The 21,103-nt window shown below is 34.3% G+C and overlaps 1 protein-coding gene across 1 annotated transcript in view; it reads left to right on the top strand.

Annotated features, from left to right (window-relative positions):
• MICU2 (mitochondrial calcium uptake 2) overlaps positions 1–21,103 on the top strand; it is a 124,613-nt gene that overhangs the window by 69,781 nt on the left and 33,729 nt on the right. Inside the window, 3 exon segments of the mRNA XM_079138890.1 lie at position 9,163; positions 9,166–9,210; positions 9,998–10,080. Coding sequence (XP_078995016.1) covers position 9,163; positions 9,166–9,210; positions 9,998–10,080 — 129 coding nt within the window.

The following is a 21,103-nucleotide window of genomic DNA, read 5'->3' as shown; positions in this document are numbered from 1 at the left end:
CACATAATGGGGGGGAGGGAAGGGTTAGTGTTAGGGTTAGAGTTAGGGTTAGGGAGGGGGGCAAGTATGGAGGAAGGAAGTACTGTATAGAGGGTAAAGAGGGGTGGGAGGGGTGGGGGAAGGGAAAAAAATAACAATGAATCAAACAACATTATGTAAATTTATGATTACACAAGTGGTATGCCTTTACGCCATGTAAAAAAAAAAAATTATTTCAAGAAAAGTTCATGAAAGGGCTGGGGATATAGCTCAGTTGGTAGAGTGCTTGCCTTGCAGGCACAAGGCCCTGAGTTCAATCCCCAGCTCCACAAAAAAAAAGAAAGAAAAGTTCATAAAATAAAAACTGAAAGTTGAAACCATCTTAAGAGAATTTGCGGAATGTTATTTAGCTTTTCATCTCTGAACAAAACACGTAGCAAGAACAACTTAGAGAAGGAAAAAAGTATTTTGGCTCCTGCTTTCAGAGATCTCAGTCCATGGTTGACTATACAGGACATAAAATTCATGGCAGAAGGGCATGGTGGAGAAAAGCTGCTCAATGTTTCATGGTGGCTGGAAAGTAGAGAAAGCAAGGGAGGAGGAGATCAAGGACAGATAATAGTCCCTAAGGTCCCACACCCAGTGACCTACTTCCTCTATGTCCCACCTGCCTACAGTTACCACCAGGTAGTCCATTCAGATTATTAATCCGTCAATGGATTAGTCCACTGATGAGGTTACAGTCCTCACAATCTTTAAGGATTTTACCTCTGAACATTGTGGCTTTACCTAACACATGAGCTTTTGGGGGATATTCCAAATCCAAAACATAACATGAGGTAAGTGATTAATCTGGAATACTTACAAGAGAACAATCTCAGAGACTTTAGAAGCACCCTTTACTCAGCTCTCTGCCCTGCCTTAACCCTACTTAATACTGGAGATGTCTTTAAGTACTGCCTGTCACCGTTATATGGAACACCATCCATACTCCCATCACCCATTAAACACCTTCCTACTCATTAGCTACCCTACTCTGTGAAAATGATACCTGAATCTACTAGGAGTTCTTGCTCTTTCTCATTTTTGCGTTTTGTTATGCTACTCTAATCTTTGCTTATTAAACCATAAATTCCCAAAGAGGGAAAATTAATATGGTCAGTTTTATTTTCCTAGTTGCTTGGTATATTGCCTAAGTATTCTCTAGAACATATTAGGTACTCATCTAAAATTAATTATATGCTAACTGTAAACTATTCTATTTCAGAATGCAATTTTAGTTAGCCTTTCTGTGTATTCAAAGTATGAGGACTAAATTTTGTTTTAATATTTTCCAATTAAAATTTTTCAGTAATTTATATTGATTTTCCCAAGTTAGGATTAATTGGTATTATCAACAAAATCAAATCTGTTTAGCAGTAATGCTTTAGTAAATCTTGGAACATTTTAATAAAAACATGAAATTATCATCTAATTTTATTTTTTATCAAATCACTTCCTTTTGACAACTTTTTTTTTTTTTTTTTTTATGCTAGGGATCAAACCCAGGACCTTTACATGCTTATTAAGCAAATATTCTACCATTCTACCACTGAGATACATACCCAGCTCCAAAACACTTGTATGTATGTATGTGTGTGGGGGGGGTGTCCCTATTTTTTTTATTAGAGTATTATAGTTTTGCATAGTAGTTAGGTTCATTTCAACAAATTCATGCATGTGTAGAACTCAGCTTCAGTTATTATTCCTCTCCTTTTCTCTCTCCTCTTCCTCTGATGATCTTCCCTTTATGTCTGATCCTCCCCTCTTCTTTCCTTTGTTTTTGCTCTAGTTTCCACATGTGAGAGAAAATAATCAACCGTTGATTTTCAGAGACTGACTTATTTCACTTAGCATGATGTTCTCCATTTCCATCCATTTTCCAGAAAATGCCATAATTTCATTCTTCCTTATGGCTGAGTAAAACTCCATTGTGTATATATACCACAGTTTCTTTTTTTTTTTTTTTTTTTTTTTTTTTTTTTTTTTTTTTTTTTTTGCGGTGCTGGGGATTGAACCCAGGGCCTTGTGCATGCGAGGCAGGCACTCTACCAACTGAGCTATATCCCCAGCACTATACCACAGTTTCTTAATCCATTCATTTTTTGATGGGCCTCTGGACTGATTCCATAATTTGACTGGTGTGAATTATGCTGCTAGAAGCATTGAGGTGGTTGTAACACATACTGTGGTGATTTTAGTTCTTTTGGATAAAAATACCAAGCATTGAGATGGATGGGTCATTTGGTGATTCCATTTCTAGTTTTCGTTTGTTGAAACAGGGTCTTCCTGAGTTGCTGACACTGGCCTCGATTTTGCCATCCTCCTGCTCAGCCTCCCAAGTTACTCAGAATTACAGGCATGCTCCACTGTGCCTGGCCCATTCCTAGTTTTGTGAGGAATTTCCATGTTGTTTTCCAGAGTGGTGGTACTAGTCTGCAGTCCCACCAACAATGTATGAGTTTACCTTTTCCCCCAAGCCCTCGTCATCATTTATTATTATTTGTGTTCTTGATTATTGTTGCTCTAACGAGTGAAATGAAATCTTAGTGTAGTTTTGATTTCCTTTTCCCTGATTGCAAGAGTTGTTGACATTTTTTCATGTATTTGTTGGCCATCTGTGTATCTTTTGAGAAATGTCTGTTTCATTCTTTTTTGCTCATTTATTGATTAGGGCTTTTTTTTAATTAAATTTTTTGTGCTTATGTATTCTTGATATTAATCCTTGATATGTAGTCTTGATATAATCTCTCCCATACTATGGGCTCTCTCTTCACTCTTGTTTCCTTTGCTATACAGAAGCTTTTTAGTTTGATGGCATCCCACTTAATCGATTCTTGGTTTTATTTCTTGAGCTTTAGGGGTCTCGTTAAGGAAGTTAGCGCCAGCACCTATGTTTTCTTCTAGTTGCAAGGTTGCTGGTCTAATTTCTAAATCTTTGATCCATTTCATTTTGACTTTTGTGTAGGGTAAGAGATAGGAATCTAGTTTCATTCTTCTACATGTGAATATCCAGTTTTCCCAGCTTTGTTTGTTAAAAAGACTAGCTTTTCTCCAGCAAATATTTTTGGCACATTTGTCAAGTATCATATGACTGTAAGTATATGATTTGTCTGTCTTTTTTTCTGTTCCATTGGTGTTCATGACTATTTTGATGCCAGTACCATGCTGTTTTTGTTATTGTGATATTGTGAGATATTGCTCTTCTTGCTTAGTATTGCTTTGGCTATTCTGGGTTTCTTATTTTTCCAAATGAATTTAAGGATTGCCAAAACACTACTTTCTGATGTGAACTTCTAAGATATACTAAAAGAAAGTTCTGCCTCCCAGTGAGAAACATTTTATCAGCTTAATATTTAATGACTTGCAACTACATAGAATGTTTTTCCTTTTCCTGATCTAGATGGTATTTAAATTAGGATTATACCACATTTAGATATACAGTTATTTCAAAGTATATTATGCATAAAATGAAGTCATTTGATTAAAGAAAATCAGATTATGGCAGTTTGGAACAAAAAGCATAATTTTTTAATTGTACTGCCCTACTATTAATTATAAGAAAATATAACTGAAATCACTTGTTCTGGACTCAAATTATATAGATAATTATTAAACTTAGTAAAATTTATTATGAAATATATCCTATACACAGAAGAATTTAACAAACTTCTTAAGGTATTTTTTTTCTTTATATATAGGGGGGAAAAGCAACTGACCTTCAAATCTACTTTATCTGCACCCTGCAACTGTATCCTCTTTACTATCTTCTATATTATTGCAATTCTGTTTCATATAACATAAACCTGTGTCTTTACATTTGCCCCAAGGCTTTCTCTTGCTTTCTCAAGACTTTCTACCATGATATTATTCCCTCATTCTACCACATCACTGGTCTCTGTTTATCTACCATATCATACCTGTTATGTGTAAACATATAAACATGTCATATATTTTTTAGAGAAAAAATAATTCTCATTTTTCTTCATTTCCTCACCAGCTATCTCCTTACTTTTCTAACTTCTGCACTTTTCATAGCCCCTCTTTTTATTTTGTGTCGTGTTCATTTTCTCACTTCTCACTAATTATTCCGCCCACTTCAACCTGGCACCTACCTCCATGGTCATTACTCCTGTCAAGATCACCATTGACTTCACATTACCAGATCCAATAAAGAAATTATGTATTCTTGGTTTGCATTCCTCCAGTGGTGTTTCATTCCCCTCTTTTGGCTTCAGTGACCCCATACTCTGATGGTGGTGTGATCTCATCATCCTCATTTTTTCTTCTCTGTCTCCTTTGGTAAAATTGAGCAAGAACTACCTAAGCTGGGGAATTAATTAGATCATTGTAATTGGTGTGAGTTTGAAGGGAAGGACTGACTATTGCATCCTAAAAGAGCAATGGAAAATTCTGTATCTCATAAGAGATATAAGGTTTAGAGGTCAGATTTAATAAACTTTGAAGAATGTGGGAAGGCTACCTTGTAAATGACGAGTGGCATTTCTGAGACTTAAGTATGATGAGGGAATTGGAATTTCAAAGAAAATATTCTATAGGAAAGATTCAGTACGTATACTTTATTTAGAATCAAGTTGTGTAAAGAAGAGAATGTGAAACTTACACATTTAGAACAATTTAAAATATTCCATTTTACCACATGTAAGAATTATCAAAATTTATATGTATCATAACTAACTAACAAAAGATAATACATTCTTGAACTGGCTGCAGTGCCACATGCCTATAATTCCAGCAGCTCCAGAGGCTGAGGCAGGAGAATCAGGAGTTCAAAGCCAACCTCAGCAAAAGTGAGACATTAAGCAACTCAGTGAGACCCTGTCTCTAAATAAAATACAAAATAGAGCTGGGGATGTGACTCAGTGACCTAGTGTCTCTGAGTTCAATCCCCAGTATAAAAAAAAAAAAAAAAAAAAAAAAAACAGATAATGCTGCATTCTTGAAATAGAATAATTCACCCACCATGCAGTATTATAAATAAAAGTAAATTATAAGATATAATTTTTATGTATTTTTTTAACTGAGCAGAATTCTCGATTTAAAAACAATCCCATGGATATACTGAACGTGAATTATAAGATACAAATGTATTCTTATGGTAGATGAAATAATCCAACTTCTTTGGAAAACAGGGTTCTCAAAATCCTGCTCAGCAGCACATCATATTTTACTATGGTTCCAACTTAAAAATATTTCTAGAAGCATAGTAAGTAACAATTTATTTAACTCTTCTAGTGTCCCTTAAGAATTCTTTAACAGATTTTTAAATATAAATTATTTAAAATACTTCTCAATTTGCACACAATTTTGAAATGTAGCTACTTAATAGCATTTATTATATAATTAAATGTAACAAATATTATTAAACTGTTTCTCCTGTAGTATTCTTAAGTGTTGGGTTTCTTTAAAAGCATTTTCAGAGTGCAGATGTCTAGAATGCTGTCATAGAGCTACATTATTTATTTTAATCTATCTTAACAGTGTTAGATGCTATTTTTACACTTTTTCAACTCTGTTTATTCAAACTTTTAAGTTAAGTCTGTATTTCAAAGAACAACACTGGAATTTTTCTTTTCAAAAAGTCCCCCTTCCATGAAGGACATTTACCTATGTTTAAAGAAAAGACATAAGGTCTCCTTTTGGCACTAAGCCCAGTATAGACTAGCAGTTTGGCCTTTTTTTTTTTTCCCCCACATTGCCATATTCCTTTGAAAATTAGAAAAGCACTATTCTTTACTCTCTTGAGGTTGCCAAGGAATGAAATACTTTGATCCTTCAACTAACATTAGAGCACTTGACTACAAGGTACAAGATATGACTAAACACATTTAATTTATTCTCCCTTCATATAAACACTGAGTAGTTTTAAGAGAGAACTATCTGAGGACTTATGGGTGTTTTAGTACTAAAGAAAGTACACCAGCGTCAATAAAAACAACAAAAAAATGATAATATAAAAGAACAGAGCATCAAAAACATCTAAAATGCATACCTGAAGTTACTGACAGCTAAAACATGGACTCATGTAGACATCTTTCCTGCCTTGATCTGAATTGCATTTGGCCCTATGTCCCTACTTCAGCTGATGGGGAGCCCGTGCAATACGATCTTCCTTCACAGAAGGATAAATACATTCCCACTTCCATCACTCTTCAGGCCTTCATTCCTCCTGTCTGGCCCACCATAGTGACTTTATTTCTCACTGCTACTTCTAGATGAAAATTATTTCAGAAAAATCATCACTTCTTAATTGTTATATTCAGTTTCATCTATTTTATATGGTTTCCTACTTACACCACACCTGCTCAATTAAAATTTGTACTCACAGTTAAGCTGGGTGTGATCAGGCATACCTGTAGTCCTAGCTACTTGGGAGGCTGAGATAGGAGGATCACTTGAGCTCAGGACTTGGAGGCCAGCCTGGGCAACATTTGTGAAAACTTGTCTAAAAAAAAAAAACTTTTTTACTCATCTTCTCTTCTCAATTGGATCATTCAAAGATTACCTTTGAAATCAGTTCCTCTACAATACCTATGATTATCCAAATCTGGAAATGATTTTACATTTTTCTAAACTGTTAACTCTTACTGTCAGAACATGATTAAATGCAGGAATGTTCAAAAGTAAAATAATTAGGTGGTTATGAGATGAGACCTGTAATCTAATCCTAATTTGAACAGACTAAGTGGATGGGAACTTCCAGTAATTGGGGCATGACTGGAAGAAGTAGGTCCCTGGGGATTATATCTTGTACCCTTGGCTCATCTCTGTTTAATGGCTACCATGAGATGAGCAGCTTTCTTTGCCTATGCCCTTGTACCATGATGTTCTGCTCCACCCTGGACCCAGAGCAATGAAGTAGGCTGATCATGGACCTCTGAAACTATGAGCCAAAATAAATTTTGCTTTCATTAAGGTATTTTGGTCACAGCAATGAAAAACTGATTAACATACTACCTGTTAGTGGTATATGGCATTTTCTGTTTTGGTCTCCTAGTGGAAATATAAATTGTCATCTCTGAAGAATTCTTGCCAAAAATCAAACCTGAGCTGGACATGGTAGCGTAGTAGGCCTGTAATTCTAGCAACTCCCAAGACTGACTCAAGAGGATCACAATTTCAAGGCCAGGCTTAGCAATTCAGCAAGCCTCTGAGCAACTTAGCAAGACTCTCTCTCAAAATCAAAAAGGATTGAGGGTAGCTTAGAAGTAAAGTGCCCCTGAATTCAATCACCAGTACAAAAAAAACCAAAAGACAAAAAATTAAACCTGAATCTCAGCATACCTCTAGACCTAAGTATGAGTTTATAGGAAATAAAGAAGTTAGAGGAATGTGAGACATTATATGGAGATGTAATCATCAAAATTTCTTAGGCGATTGGAAACGATAGGACAAACAAAAGCCTTATTCAACAATTAAGCTAAATGATGGAAAGGAAAAAAGGCAAGGGAGAACCAAAAGATTAAAAGAGATTTAAATAAAGGGATCAAAAGAAAAAATTTTTGTGAATCAGAGAACACTATGAAGAGAGTGAAGAGGCAACCCAACAAATGAGAAAATATTTATAAATCATATATCCAAATTATATTTTTAAAACTCCCAACAACTCAATAATAAGAAAAAACAATTAAAAATGGGCTAAGGACTTGAATAGACATTTCTCCAAAGAACTAATAAGTACATGAAAGATGCTGAACATTAATAATCATTAGGGAAATACAAATCAAAACCACAACGAGATACCACCCATTAGGATGACTATTATTAAAATACACGGAAACAGCTAGGCACAGTGATGCATGCCTGTAATCCTAGTGTCTCAAGAGGCTGAGGCGGGAGGGTCACAAGTTCAAAGTCAGCCTCAGCAACAGATAATTACTTGAGCTGAGTTTCATTGAATTATTGTTCTCAATATAATTATATAATTATTCATTATATTATTCTACTTTTTTTTCCTACTTTTATATATGATTAAAACTTTTCCATGATTAAAAAAGTATTTGTGGTTGTTGGTTGTACATTTTGCTATTATAATACCAAGCTCATGAACCAGAGGGAATTTTTTTTAGCTTATCAGAAAGCCATGATTTGTAAGGTACTATTTCTATATTTATTTTAGTTCTTTTCATTGCAAACAACATAAAACTTGATACAATCTAATTGATCAAGAAAACAAGTTTATGTAGTCACCAGAGTTAACTTCAAACCCAGCTTACTTCAGGGCTCAAGCATCACAGGTATTCATTATTCAGGCCTGCCAATTAAAAATTGACTACATTCTCCTTTTTAAATGCTGGCTTTGTGGCAGTTTCAGGCACTCTATCTCCTGAACATTCCTAAGTTTAACTTTCTTACATCATCAAAGCCCAGTCAAAAGAAAACAAGTCAGTGATCCAGCACTCTCAAAAGAAATACAATGATACCACTCTAAGTGACCCAGATTAGATCATGATCTGGGCCTGAACCAGTCCCTGCACCAGACTAATGCAACCTGCTTACTAGCTCAGTTCAGAACTACATGCCTGTTTCTCCAAGAATCAGTGATTGATTTGGGCCAGTCAACACCTACCTCTAAAGGGGAAAAACAGGGTCATCCCAGGATGGCTGGATGTATAACTCAGTCCAAGCCAAGAGGTCTGAGAATCAGAGGAGTCTATGGTATAAATCCAAGTCTTAATGTAGGCGAGAAAAAGAACTGAATTCCTTCCTCCTCTGTTTTTTATTGAACAGATTAAATAATGCCTACCCATATCTGAGCGGGCAGACTACTGTACTGAGTCTACCAATTTAATCAAATGCTGATGTCATCCAGAAACACCATCATAGACATACTCAGAAATAGTGTTTAATTGGGTACTGCTTTACACCTAATTATCACATCCTCTGTACTAGTAGCTTGATAAAACAGGTCTTTTTTTTTTTTTTTTTTTCCCAAGCAGTAGAACTGTATTTCAACTATATTATAAAATTTTTCCTCTGTATCAAAGAGAGTTAAAGTAAAAATACGGGGGTCTCGTTGTTGTTGTTTACTTGGGTGAAGTTTCATTATTAATACCTCCGTATGGTTACTATTAAGCCATTTAAAATGTATTTCCTTATATTTTTTTACTTTCTGTCTTTCAGGGCTAATTTCATACACTGAGTATCTTTTCTTGCTTACAATCCTCACTAGTAAGTATCCCACAATTTTCACAGCAGTCATATGAATTCTGTCTTCTTACCAAACAGTATTTTTGAAGTTTGTCATATGTCTTAATCATTAAAAATATCAATACATTAGCCTCTATCTACAAAATGATATTGCTGGATTAGATTATCCCTTTAGGTCTCTTCTACCTCCTGTGCACCATGGCACCCCAGAACTTTGTTTCCTGAACACAAGCTTTGTTGAATAGACAAGTCATAGTTAACCTTAACAAACAAACATGAAATTCAAATAAAGTCTGTAGTTTATTTCATAATGGCATGTCAATATTAATTTCTTTATCTTGACAAATGTGCTATGGTTTTGTGAGGTGTTAGCATTAGAAAAAGCTGGGTGATGAATCTGTGGGGACACTACTATCTTTACAACATTTCTGTGCATCTGAAAGGATTAGAAAGTTAAAAAATTTTTTAAATATTCTAAAAGAAGTAACCATCATTATGAATATAGCCAAGAAAATGTAAGAATATAGGAAAGCCCTACTACAGCTAAAGAAATAAATTAAGTTCCCAATTTTACATCAAAGGGCAGAACTATGGAGCAGAACCTCCCAAGGAAAAAGTGCTAGAGAAGGCAGGGGCAAAGCCTTAACATCAAATATCCACCTTTTAAAATTGAGAAAGCTCATTGTTTCTCAGTTTAAGCACTTACTCATGTAGTCTCCAGTGACTTGTTTCAAATTTGAACATTATTGGCTAATAGTTTGCATTTCATCACCATTTAAATAATTACTCATTTTTCACTTCATTGCAGAACCTCATACTGGGTTTCATGTTGCTTTTAAAATGCTAGACGCCGATGGCAATGAGATGATTGAGAAAAAGGAGTTTTTTAAGGTAAGTAAATAGCTGCCAGTTATTTTAGATTTTCATAAAACATCTGATGATTATACAGTAATTTTTCATTTCTATAGTAATCAGAATTATGGTTGCCATTCTAACTGGAGTGAGATGAAATCTCAGTATAGTATCGATTTGCATTTCCCTGACTGCTAAGGATATTGAATGTTTTTTCGCATATTTGTTGGCCATTTGCATTTCTTCTTTTGGGAAAGGTTCATTTGCCCCTCAATGATTGGGTTTTTTTTTTTTTTTTTTTTTTTTTTTTTTCCGGTGTTGAATTCTATATGTATTCTGGATATTAATGCCCTATCTGAGAAGCAGGTGGCAAAGATGTCCCTTTCTATAGATACTCTCTTCACATTCTTTTTTCCTCTGTTGTACAGAAGCATTTTTAACTTGAAGTCATCCCATCATTGCTGGAGAGGATATGGGGGAAAAGGTACACTCATACATTGTTCATAGGAGTGCAAATTGGTACAACTACTTTGGAAAGCAATATAGAAATTCCTCAAATGACTCGGAATGGATAGACCATATGACCCAGCTATTCCACTTCTTGGCACTTATCCAAAAGACTAAAATCAACATACTATAGTGATACATTGCAAACCAATATTTATAGCAGCTCAATTTACAGTTGCCAAGTTATGGAACCAGCCTAGGTTCCATAGATAGGTGATAGATATTATTCTCAATAGATAAATAGATAAAGAAATTTGGTATATATACAGAATGGATATTTCTTCCACCATAAACAATAATTAAATTATATTATTTGCTAGTGAATGGATGGAACTGGAGAACATCATGCTGTGTGAAATAAGCCAGATTCAAATAGTCAAGGGTTGAATATTTTCTCTCATTCAGAACCTAGAGAGAATGAAGAAATTTTAACAAAAGGAGATCTCATGAAAACAGAAGAGAGAACACTGAAGTAGAGGAAGGGGAATGAGGGAGAGGAAGTCAAAATGGGAAAGGGTGGGAACTCCATTCTGACCAAATTATGCTGTGTGCACATATGGATATATCCAATTGAATTTCACTTTTATGTGTAACTAATGCAAAGCAATCTGAATGTAGACTCCTAAATTTTTATTTTTCCTGACTGTATAATCTGTATAACCAATTAGAAGCACCTTTTTAACAATGTGCCTTTATCACACAATTGTAAAGCATTCAGCTCTCTTTTTTTTCTTTTTCTTTTTTTTTTTTTTTTTTTTTTTTTTTTTTTTTTTGAAATAAAAATAGCTCTCTTCAAGCCAGGCATGATGGCGCACGCAGCTCAGGAGGCTGAGGCAGGAGGATTGTGAGTTCAAAGCCAGCCTCAGCAAAAAGCGAGGTGCTAAATAAGCAGCTCAGTGAGACCCTGTCTCTAAATAAGATACAAACTAGGGCTGGGAATGTGGCTCAGTGGTCAAGTGCCCCTGAGTTCAATCCCCAGTACACCCTCCACCCAAAAAAAAAAAAAAAGAAAGAAAGAAAAGAAATAGCTCTCTTCAGTCTCATTTTTCAGAAATGTAAGTAGTTGTGTTACTTCAGATTGGGCTTAGATAGTCTGGAAGAAACTAAAATGTACTCTTGTGCCTATACACAGAGGTGGGGCAAGGAAAGAACTGAAAAAGAAAAACAGAACTTTTGTATTTAACTAAGAAACATAACCTCAACTTGAAGCATGGTGTGGTCCCTAGAACAGAACCAGGTACAGAAATCTCAGCACATTTTCTTTGTCACTACAGAGCTTCTAATGTGACCAGGCAGGGGCAGATAATAATGTTGTGCTCCTCTAGTGTAGAGTCTTGCCAGATCTAAGAGACTTAATTCTGTTTATTTGGAGTTTGTATCACTCTTCAAAAAAAATTTATACAGTCTCTCTGCTTAATACTTTCAGGTTCTTCTGGTTTATGTAAGTACTCAGGTGTTTTTGAAGCTACATCCTCACCCACCCAGGTTACAAAAGAAATCCACTGTCTTAATGTCTCCAAATAGTTAAGTTCTGCCTCCAACTTTCCAGTATTTCCAGAAAAACACATTATTTTACAGAATATTTAATAAAATCAACTATTATAATAGCCATATTACAATAGCAAGTTCAGTAAACATAATTGGTGTGCAGACACAAAACTTACACAAATATTGAACTCAAGTGCCAGGAGCCAGAGTGCAAGCCTGCTTGAGATTGGCCAACAGCTTCAAATGCGCAGAGCCTTTGAAATGAAACTAGTGTGACTGAGATAGTTGAAATTGATTTTTTAATTTAAAATTTAAATTGAAAAACTGACATTTACTTCAGTTATTGGAAAACTTAGTATGTTTGAAATGAGTTGGGTATGTGAATCTACTTTTGCAACTGTAAATCCTAAATAAAGATTTAAATTTTTCCAGTGGAATATAAAATCTGAATTGAGACATCCTGCCAAATAAATTAATAAATGAATTTGGAAGGAGGAGGAAAGGAATGTAAAATATCCTTTTTTAAAATTAATATTTGATGAAATAATAATCTGAATATTCATCAGTTTTACCCTTTTGTTGTTTTACTTTCTTTTCTTTATTTTCAGAGGGAGGGGTACCGGGGCTTACCCAGGGACATTTAACCACTGAGTCACATCTCCAACCCTTTTTTTTTTTTTTTTTTTTTAATTTAGAGACAGAGTCTCACTAAGTTGCTTGGGGCCTCACTAAATTGCTGAAGCTGACTTTGAACTTGGAATTCTGCCTCCCCAGTGTAACTACCAGAAAACTTATATTTCTTTTAATCAGCACTGCTTCAAGACTATAAACTGAGAAAATTTTTACACAAATTTTATTACATGCATTTTATGACAACCATTCTAAATGCTGAAAAGTTTTTTGTACTTCTAGGTTTCCAGCTTAAATAAGAAAGCTGGAGGATTCCACAGGAATGAAGTTACACAAAATATATGGATATATAAGGTTTCACTGTACTATTCAGATAAGAAGGTAGCAATCTTACAGAATTCATTTTCTCAAAATGGTAGAAGTTAAATTTAATAGAAAGCTATAGAGAAAACTATACTGTTTAACTGCTTAAAGAATATGTGAATGTTCCATGTATTCAAAAATGTTTTATGTAACAGATATGAGTTTGAAAAATATTTGTTTCATTAGAAAGTCAGTGTGAGCACATGTTTGCAATTCTAGATATTTCCAAAGAAGCAGTGTGAATAAAGTTTATCATATAAAAAGCAACCTAGAATTCCCCCAAGGAATTGAATGTACATATGAGTAGACTAAATGGAAAGAACCAAGAATTTCAGATATTATGGCTTCTCCTTAGGACCATGGGTACTCAGAAAGTAAGGAGGAAAGGAAATATTAGACAGACAGACATAAGTCTTTGAATTCAATTCCATTCAGGCTGAAGAAAACAGAGAAAATACAAAGAGTGATTACAAAGAACATTATTATTATTTATTACTTATGTTCCCTTGGGGATATTAGTATTATAAAATTTGGAGCTTTGGTAACAGCCTTGCTGCAGTTGTACAGCACAGCTAAAGTGTGAACCTCTTTTAGCTGAATCTCTCTTGTGAACTGTACTGTCAGGAGAAACCAGTGGACATAGTCTATAACCAGTTGTTATAGACTTAACAATTAAGAGTTCATCACACTTTCATTAATTTTTTTAACAACTTAGAGTTAATCATAGTCTTCCAAAATCCATGTCTGGCTGCAGTACAGATGAATTAAATGAGAGAAGATTGAAGGCAAGGAGACTCCATAGGCTCTTGCAATAGTAGAATTTACAGCTTTGAATGGAAAGAATGATATACAATCAGGAGGTATTATGGAATAGCCTCTGTAGGACGTGGCTTTCATTTAGATTAATGAGGGGAAAAGAAAAATTTGTAGGCAGTCCTTTTTCCAGACTACTTACTCATTGTTCAAAGAGAAGATTGGTACTTATTGAGGATTGGTTATGTCTGACATGTACAAAATAAGTAGTAGTATCCCAGTTTAAAGATGAGTAAATTGATATGCAGTCAATATTACAGCCATAATTTGAATCCAAGTCTGCTCTTTCCTCAATGTCTCCCTGCCTCATTTGAAGAAGAATTCAGAGGACTGGGTTGAGAAAGATCTTGACTCTGAACTTGGAAATGTCGAGCTTGATAAAATAGTAGGACATCCCTCTAGAGAAACAAATATAGTTGACTGAAGATTCATCAAGAATTCAGCCAGGACTGGAGAACATTTTCATAGAGACAGTCATGAAGTCATGAGAATATATGACCTCAAAGTGGGAGAATGCACAGTGAAAAGTAGTAAGACCACTCTTGGAACAATTCCATTTACAAGGTTCAAGCTGAGGTTGAAAAGCAAAGAAATGAAATTGACAAAGAACAGAGTAGTAAGCAGAGTGAGAATAATCAAATCTTGGAAAGAAAAGAATAACAAAAAAATTTAAAAAGTGTTTAATACCAAACTCTTTTAAAAGTGGCCAAGTAGGATAGAGACTAAGTAGAGAGCCCCTTAAATTTTGTAGGTCAGTTGGAAACATTACAGAAGCATTTCCAAGGAGTGGTAGAAACCAACACTATGGAGCAATAAGCTGAAAAGGAGTAATTGGGAAGTGCAAAAGTGGTCACAGTAGATAAAAAATACTCTTGAAATATCCAATGATTAAAGGGAGTTATTTAAGTTGAGCCTAAGGAAAAAGATGTGTCTGCACAAGCTGAACCTGAAACAACAGTACCATTACTCTCTAGTTACCTCGATACTCTAGGGACAAGAAATAGATTTAAGACATTATTCAGGTAGGGATAATTCATATAGAAAGGTCATAATGCATAGAAGTGAGATTCTTTTAGGTTAATGAACCTGTTAGAATTTGCACATACCATTTATTTCCCTAGACCTGTGTGAGAGTTCTGGTTTTATTCCTGAGAGAGACAAGGCCTAGGGAGTCAAATCTTATATCCACATAGTAATAAAACTGGAGGTTATTTCATAAAGTGGACTTGGCAGAGCCCCTGTTGATATTACTCTCATACTTAACTAGGACCACGGTTTTGCTTTACTTTACAAATGTTTGGTGGCAACATGAGGCCCGACTAAGCCTGTAGGTAAAGGGGATACTGAACATGAAACTGAAAAAAAGGCAATAGAGGGCATGTTGTTCCCATGTTCACATAGCAGTGTTAGTGTGCCTTTTCAGTACACTCTCTTTCCTATGTATATAGCTTCTGCACCTGCTCATACCTACTTTGTTTTTTCAAAACATTTTTTTTTTACATAACAGTCTACTACACTAAATTTATGGAACAATTTCTAAATATGATTGGTTTCTCCCTAAATGTTTGGAAAATCTCGGGATTAGCCCATAATTAAGAAAAGAATATGTTAGGATACATCACTGATTATTTTTTTTTCAAGTTTAAAGTCATGAAAGTCAACCTTGCAAGCCTATAAAAGGTTCTTTTTGCTGATCATACAAATGAAACACTAAGCTTGATAACTCATAGAGTATAATATGTATTTCAGTTTAAAAAGAAGTATTGAGAATAAAATTACATTTATATTAGTTGTTTGAGTAGTGATTTCACTTCCATAATCCTTGTATTAGTAAATTTAACTATGTAGCATCTTATATTTGAAATGTTCTTGAAGGAAACAGTTCATTTCAGATCAGAAAAACAGAGTTCATTTCAGATCAGAAAAGCATCAAGAACAGGGTTATTTAATATATCTGAATGTTTGTTTCCCCAGTAAATTGTATTTAACGTTTTGCACACCATAAGTGACAAAAAGTCATTAAGAACTATCTTAATCCTCAAAACATAAATGTAACAAAGTGATTTGAACAACAAATGCAAAAATAATGAAATATATTAATACAAAGTTCCATGATAGTCCTAAAATACAAATTGCCTCAGTTTGTTACTTTTGTATTTTGTGGTCACATATATATTTTATTAATATTCAGATCTAAAAACTGTATTGCAAGTGTATTACTTACTACTTTGTCCCAAGAACTCATTAAATAATAGCTATCTGTATGAGTTGTTCTCTGTCAGGTAATAATAAACATGCTAACAGTGATCAAAGCCAGTGATAGTTAATCTATTTAATCTTTACCTTGATAGATGGTTCATCTGCTTATGTAGGATAAGTGCCAAGGTTTTAATGCAGCTTCTCTAAACAAAAGACTGATAACAAGTCTACTTACTATTACAAATTGTTCCTTAGGTAGTCCTTTTGGGTTAAGAAAGACTGTGTTCTTAATATGATGGTGTCTTATAATTTTATCATGCTAAATATACCTACTAGAGTTATTACTAAATAAATATAAAAGCCTTCAGTAGAATTAGTATTCTTGATTTTGTAATAGTATTCTTGTTCCAGAGATTAAACTCTACATACTTCATTTTCAGCCCAAAATTGAAAATAACAGCCAATACAAATTTAAGTGGTCAATTTGGCAGTACTTTCTAAATCATTCAGAATTTGTATTTAACAAACAGATATCCTCCTGCATCTTTTACAGCTTACCATATAACAATTTTGTCATCTTTTTCTTTCTCTAACATAACACCCCAAGTTCCACCAGAAATATTTTCTTCCTTTACCCACTCCTTTAATAGTTTTTAATCATTCATATCTCAACCCCAGTGTCATATCCTCATGAAAAATTACCTGGAATAAACCAGCCTAACAATAATCCCTCCCCAGCTGGCTCTCAATCCAGTTAACCCTGCTTTTATTTTATTTTAGTCATAGTACTTGAGTTTATCTGAAATGGTCTTGTTTTCTAGCCCATTAGAATGTAAGTTCAGTGAGAGCATATACATTATCTATCCTTTACCACTATTTTCCCAAGACCAGAACAGCACTGGTCACATAGTATACAGTTAGTAGCTTGTTGTCTTGAATCAGTGTCATGTACAACCATTTAAAAAAGAGCCATAGGAGATAAGAGATACCTTTTGACCTAGGTCTCTAGAGGAAAGTGTTTATGCTCTTTCAAATGGAGATTTAGTACAGAACTGAATTACAACACTGTACTCCTGGTAGTACACCAGAACCCTGCACGAACCCTTACTTTGAGTCCAAACTGAAACATTATAGATAAGATCTGACATGGCAAGGTTTATCTGGGACAGAATCCACTTGGATAGACTTCAGGACAGACCCTTGCTATTCTGAATTTCACACCATGATGGAATAAGCCCCTTAAAAACTCTTTATTTGGGGACTGAGGTTGTGGCTCAGTGGTAGAGCACTTGCCTCACATGTGTGAGGCACTGGGTTCGATCCTCAGCACCACATATAAATAAATAAAATAAGGGTCCATCAACAACTAAAAAATAAAAATTTAAAAAATTGTTTTAAAAACTCTCATTTCAGTGCTCCTGTAATCCCAGCAACTGGGGAGGCTGAGTCAGGAGGATCACAAGTCTGAGGCCCACCTCAGCAATTTAGTGATACCCTATCTCAGAAAAAAAAAAAATAAAGGCCAGTGATGTAGCTCAGTGGTACATCCCCAGTATCAAGGGAAATTTTTTCTATTTCAATAGAATAATTCTATTTGCTTTTTTGTTTTTTTAATAACTGACAAGACTATAAAGATTATAACAACTATATCAAATATCTTACAAAAGCAAAATGTTTTGAACTTTATAAAAATTTGTAACTAGTATTTTATGAATAACATTGTTTTTTAAATTGTTATTTATATGATAAATTTTTACTAACCTTTGGTATTGATCTGTCAAAACGGGGAGCGGGAGAAGGATCCAGATTACCATGAAGAGTAAAAAAGGAGAAAATGCTACAGATAGCAATAGTGTAAAAATGTAGCATTGTAAACAATTAATTCTTTAATGCCTATAAGTTTGACAGCTCAAATGAAATGAATAGATGCCTCATAAAACAAAACTAGAGATGAAATCTAAATCTGAATAGTCCTTTGTCAAAGGAATCAAATTTATTATGAAAGAAATGTTCATGTACCAATGGTTTCGTTGATAACATCTGTCAAGCATTTAAAAAAGAGGTAATGCCAAATGTTCTCTAACTTTCAGAAAATTCACAAGAAAGGAAAACTTCCCGTGTTATAGGACCAGTATATTTCAGATAACTGAATTTTGGCAAAGATCTAACAAGAAAAGTAAATTATGCACTAGTTTTCCTCATGAACAAAAGTATAAAATACTTAACCAGGTAGAGAAAATCAAATCCAGTACTTTATAAAATAATATAACCAAGTGAGATTCATACAAGGAATACTAGATGAGCTTAATGGTTGAGCTTAATGGTCATATTAACAGAATAAAGGAAAACATCAGTAAGGTCACATTAATACACAGACAAAGCATTTAACAAAATAAACCCTTTAATGATAAAACTCAGCAGAGTAGGAACAGAAGAGAACTTCCTAAATCTGATAGCATTTATAAAAAATTTAATGACGATCTAGTGGTGTAGCTCAGTAAGTACAGCATACGCAAGTCCTGGCTTCAATTCCATCACTGACTGAATGGGATTATATACTACAAGGTGAAGTACTCAATATTTTCCACTTAAGACTAGGAGTAAGGCAAAGTTGTTTTTGTCTTTGTTTTTTGTGTGTGGGTTTTTTGTTTGGGGGGAGGGGTTGGTACCAGGAATTGAACTCAGGGGCATTTGACCACTGAGCCACATGCCCAGCCCTATTTTGTATTTTATTTAGAGACAGGGTCTTACTGGGTTGCTTAGCACCTCACTTTTGCTGAAGCTGGCTTTGAACTTAAGATCCTCCTGCTTCAGCCTCCAGAGCTGAGGAAATCCTAAGGAACCAACAACAACAACAAAAAAAGCAGAGACTTCTAAAACTGTAACTGAATTTAGAAAGATCTCAGGATAGATCAGTATGCAGAAATTAAATGTATTTCTGTATACTTGTGGCAGACAGTGGAAAATGAAATTAAGATTGATTCTTAATTGAGTAGAGTAGGAAATATCAAAAATAATTAGAAACAAATTAGCAAAAAACATGCATTGAAAACTTCAGATGTTGCTGGTAGAAACTCAAGGAAGCCTAAATAAAGAAATAATAGCATGTTAATAGATTAGAAGATTTGGTGCAAAAATGGCATTTCCTCCCAAATAGGTCTAAAGATTGAACTTTCCCATGCAAAATCCCAGCAGGCTTTTTTTTTTTTTTTTTTTTTTTTTTTGCGGTACTGGGTATCGAACTCAGGGCCTTGTGCTTTTGAGGCAAGCACTCTACCAGCTGAGCTATCTCCCCAATCTCCCCAGCCCTTCTTTTCTTAATAGAAGTTGACAAGGCGATTTTAAAGATATATGTAAAAGTAGAGGACCTAAAATAAATAATCGTGATAAATAAGAACATGCTGGTTAACTCATACTAGCTGCCTTCAAGACTTATGAAGATAGAGTGATAATGAATGACACTGTACTACTGTCCAAAGGGCAGATAAGAAGATAAGTGTAATAAAGTCTATGTGTTCATGGTCACTTAACTTTCAGGAGAGTTACCAAATTAATAAATTGGGAAAGAAACGTTTTTCAACAAATTCATATGAAAAAAATTAGCCTATGCAAAAATATATTTGATACAGATTCTAGATCTAATCATAAAAACTCAAAATCACTAAACTTTAGAGTAAAAAACAGACAGTATCTTCAGGATCTAGGGGAGACAGAGTTTGTTTTGGGGGGTGTTTTGTTTTTGCAGTTCTGGGGGCAAAAACTAGGATCTGTCACATGCTAGGCAAGTGCTGTACCTTTGAGCCACATCCCCAGCCCTGAAAGCAATAAAATGAAACTGATAAATTACTCTTAACCAAAACTTATGCTGAAAGACACCATTAAGAAAATGAATAAACAAACTATAGATTGGGAGAAAATATTTTCCAAATACATGTCTGACAAAGGATTTTTATCCAGCATATGAAAAGAACTCCTACAGTGTAATGATTTGAAAAAAAAAAAAAAAAAAAAAGAAGACTAAAACAGACGCTTCTCAAGAGAAAAATATACAAAAATGAGCGATAAACAGTTGAAAAAGTGCTCTGTATGAGTTGTCAGGGAAATACAAAGTTTAAACCATGGTGATATGCACTATACTCTCAATTTAATAGCAAAAATGATTGAAAAGAATGATCATAACAAATGGCAAGGAAATTCACTTTGGAAAAAAGTTTGTAGTTTCTTACAAAGTTAAACAGATCTGTTACCCTGTTAGGTATTTATCCAAGAGAAAGTTGAGCTTTGTTGTACAAGAACATTTACAGCACTTTGATGCAGAGTAGCCAAAACATGAAGACAACACAAACATCTGTCAACAGATAAATGAATAAATAGTGGTATAGTCTTATAATGTAATACTGCTCAACAGTGATAGAAACAAACTGCTGATATGCAAACAACAGGGATGAATCTCGAGACCATTATGCTGAATGAAAGAAGGCAGACACAAAAGAATGCATAGTATGTGAATCCACTTACTTGAATTTCTAAACTAGTTGAAATGAACTTAGGTAGAAACAAAATCAGAACTGCCGTCACAGAGATACAGAGAGAAAGGATTGATTGGGAAGAGACACACACACAAACACAAAAACTATCAAAATTTTATAGCTAAGATTTGTACGTTTCAGCATAGATAATTTTTTTCTAAAGAGCATAAAATAACTGAAGGGAACAAAATGGGTAGAAGTATAGATAAACCAAGAATGTATTGATAATCACTGAAGCTGAGTTTTGATTATATATGGTTTATTATAGAATTCTGTTCACTCTGTATTTGAAATTTTGCCCACTGAAACTTTAAAAAGAGGTAGAATTAGGAGCAGTAAGTAAATGGAGAAATATTTGGGTATTGAACTTGGTGTTATATCATTTGGTTGTCAACTTAAAAAATAAACAGTGAAACAAATACAAAGTTTTTCCATTCCTTTCCCTAAACTACTTAAGTAGGGTGGGGGCATTTTAAAATGGGTGAGGGATTCAGAGAACTAAAGATAAAGCATTTAGCTAAAACAGATATAAT

The sequence above is a fragment of the Sciurus vulgaris genome (assembly GCF_902686455.1).
Source record: "Sciurus vulgaris genome assembly, chromosome: 4".
NCBI classification, from domain to species: domain Eukaryota; kingdom Metazoa; phylum Chordata; class Mammalia; order Rodentia; family Sciuridae; genus Sciurus; species Sciurus vulgaris.
This window is presented reverse-complemented; position numbering and strand designations above follow the sequence as displayed.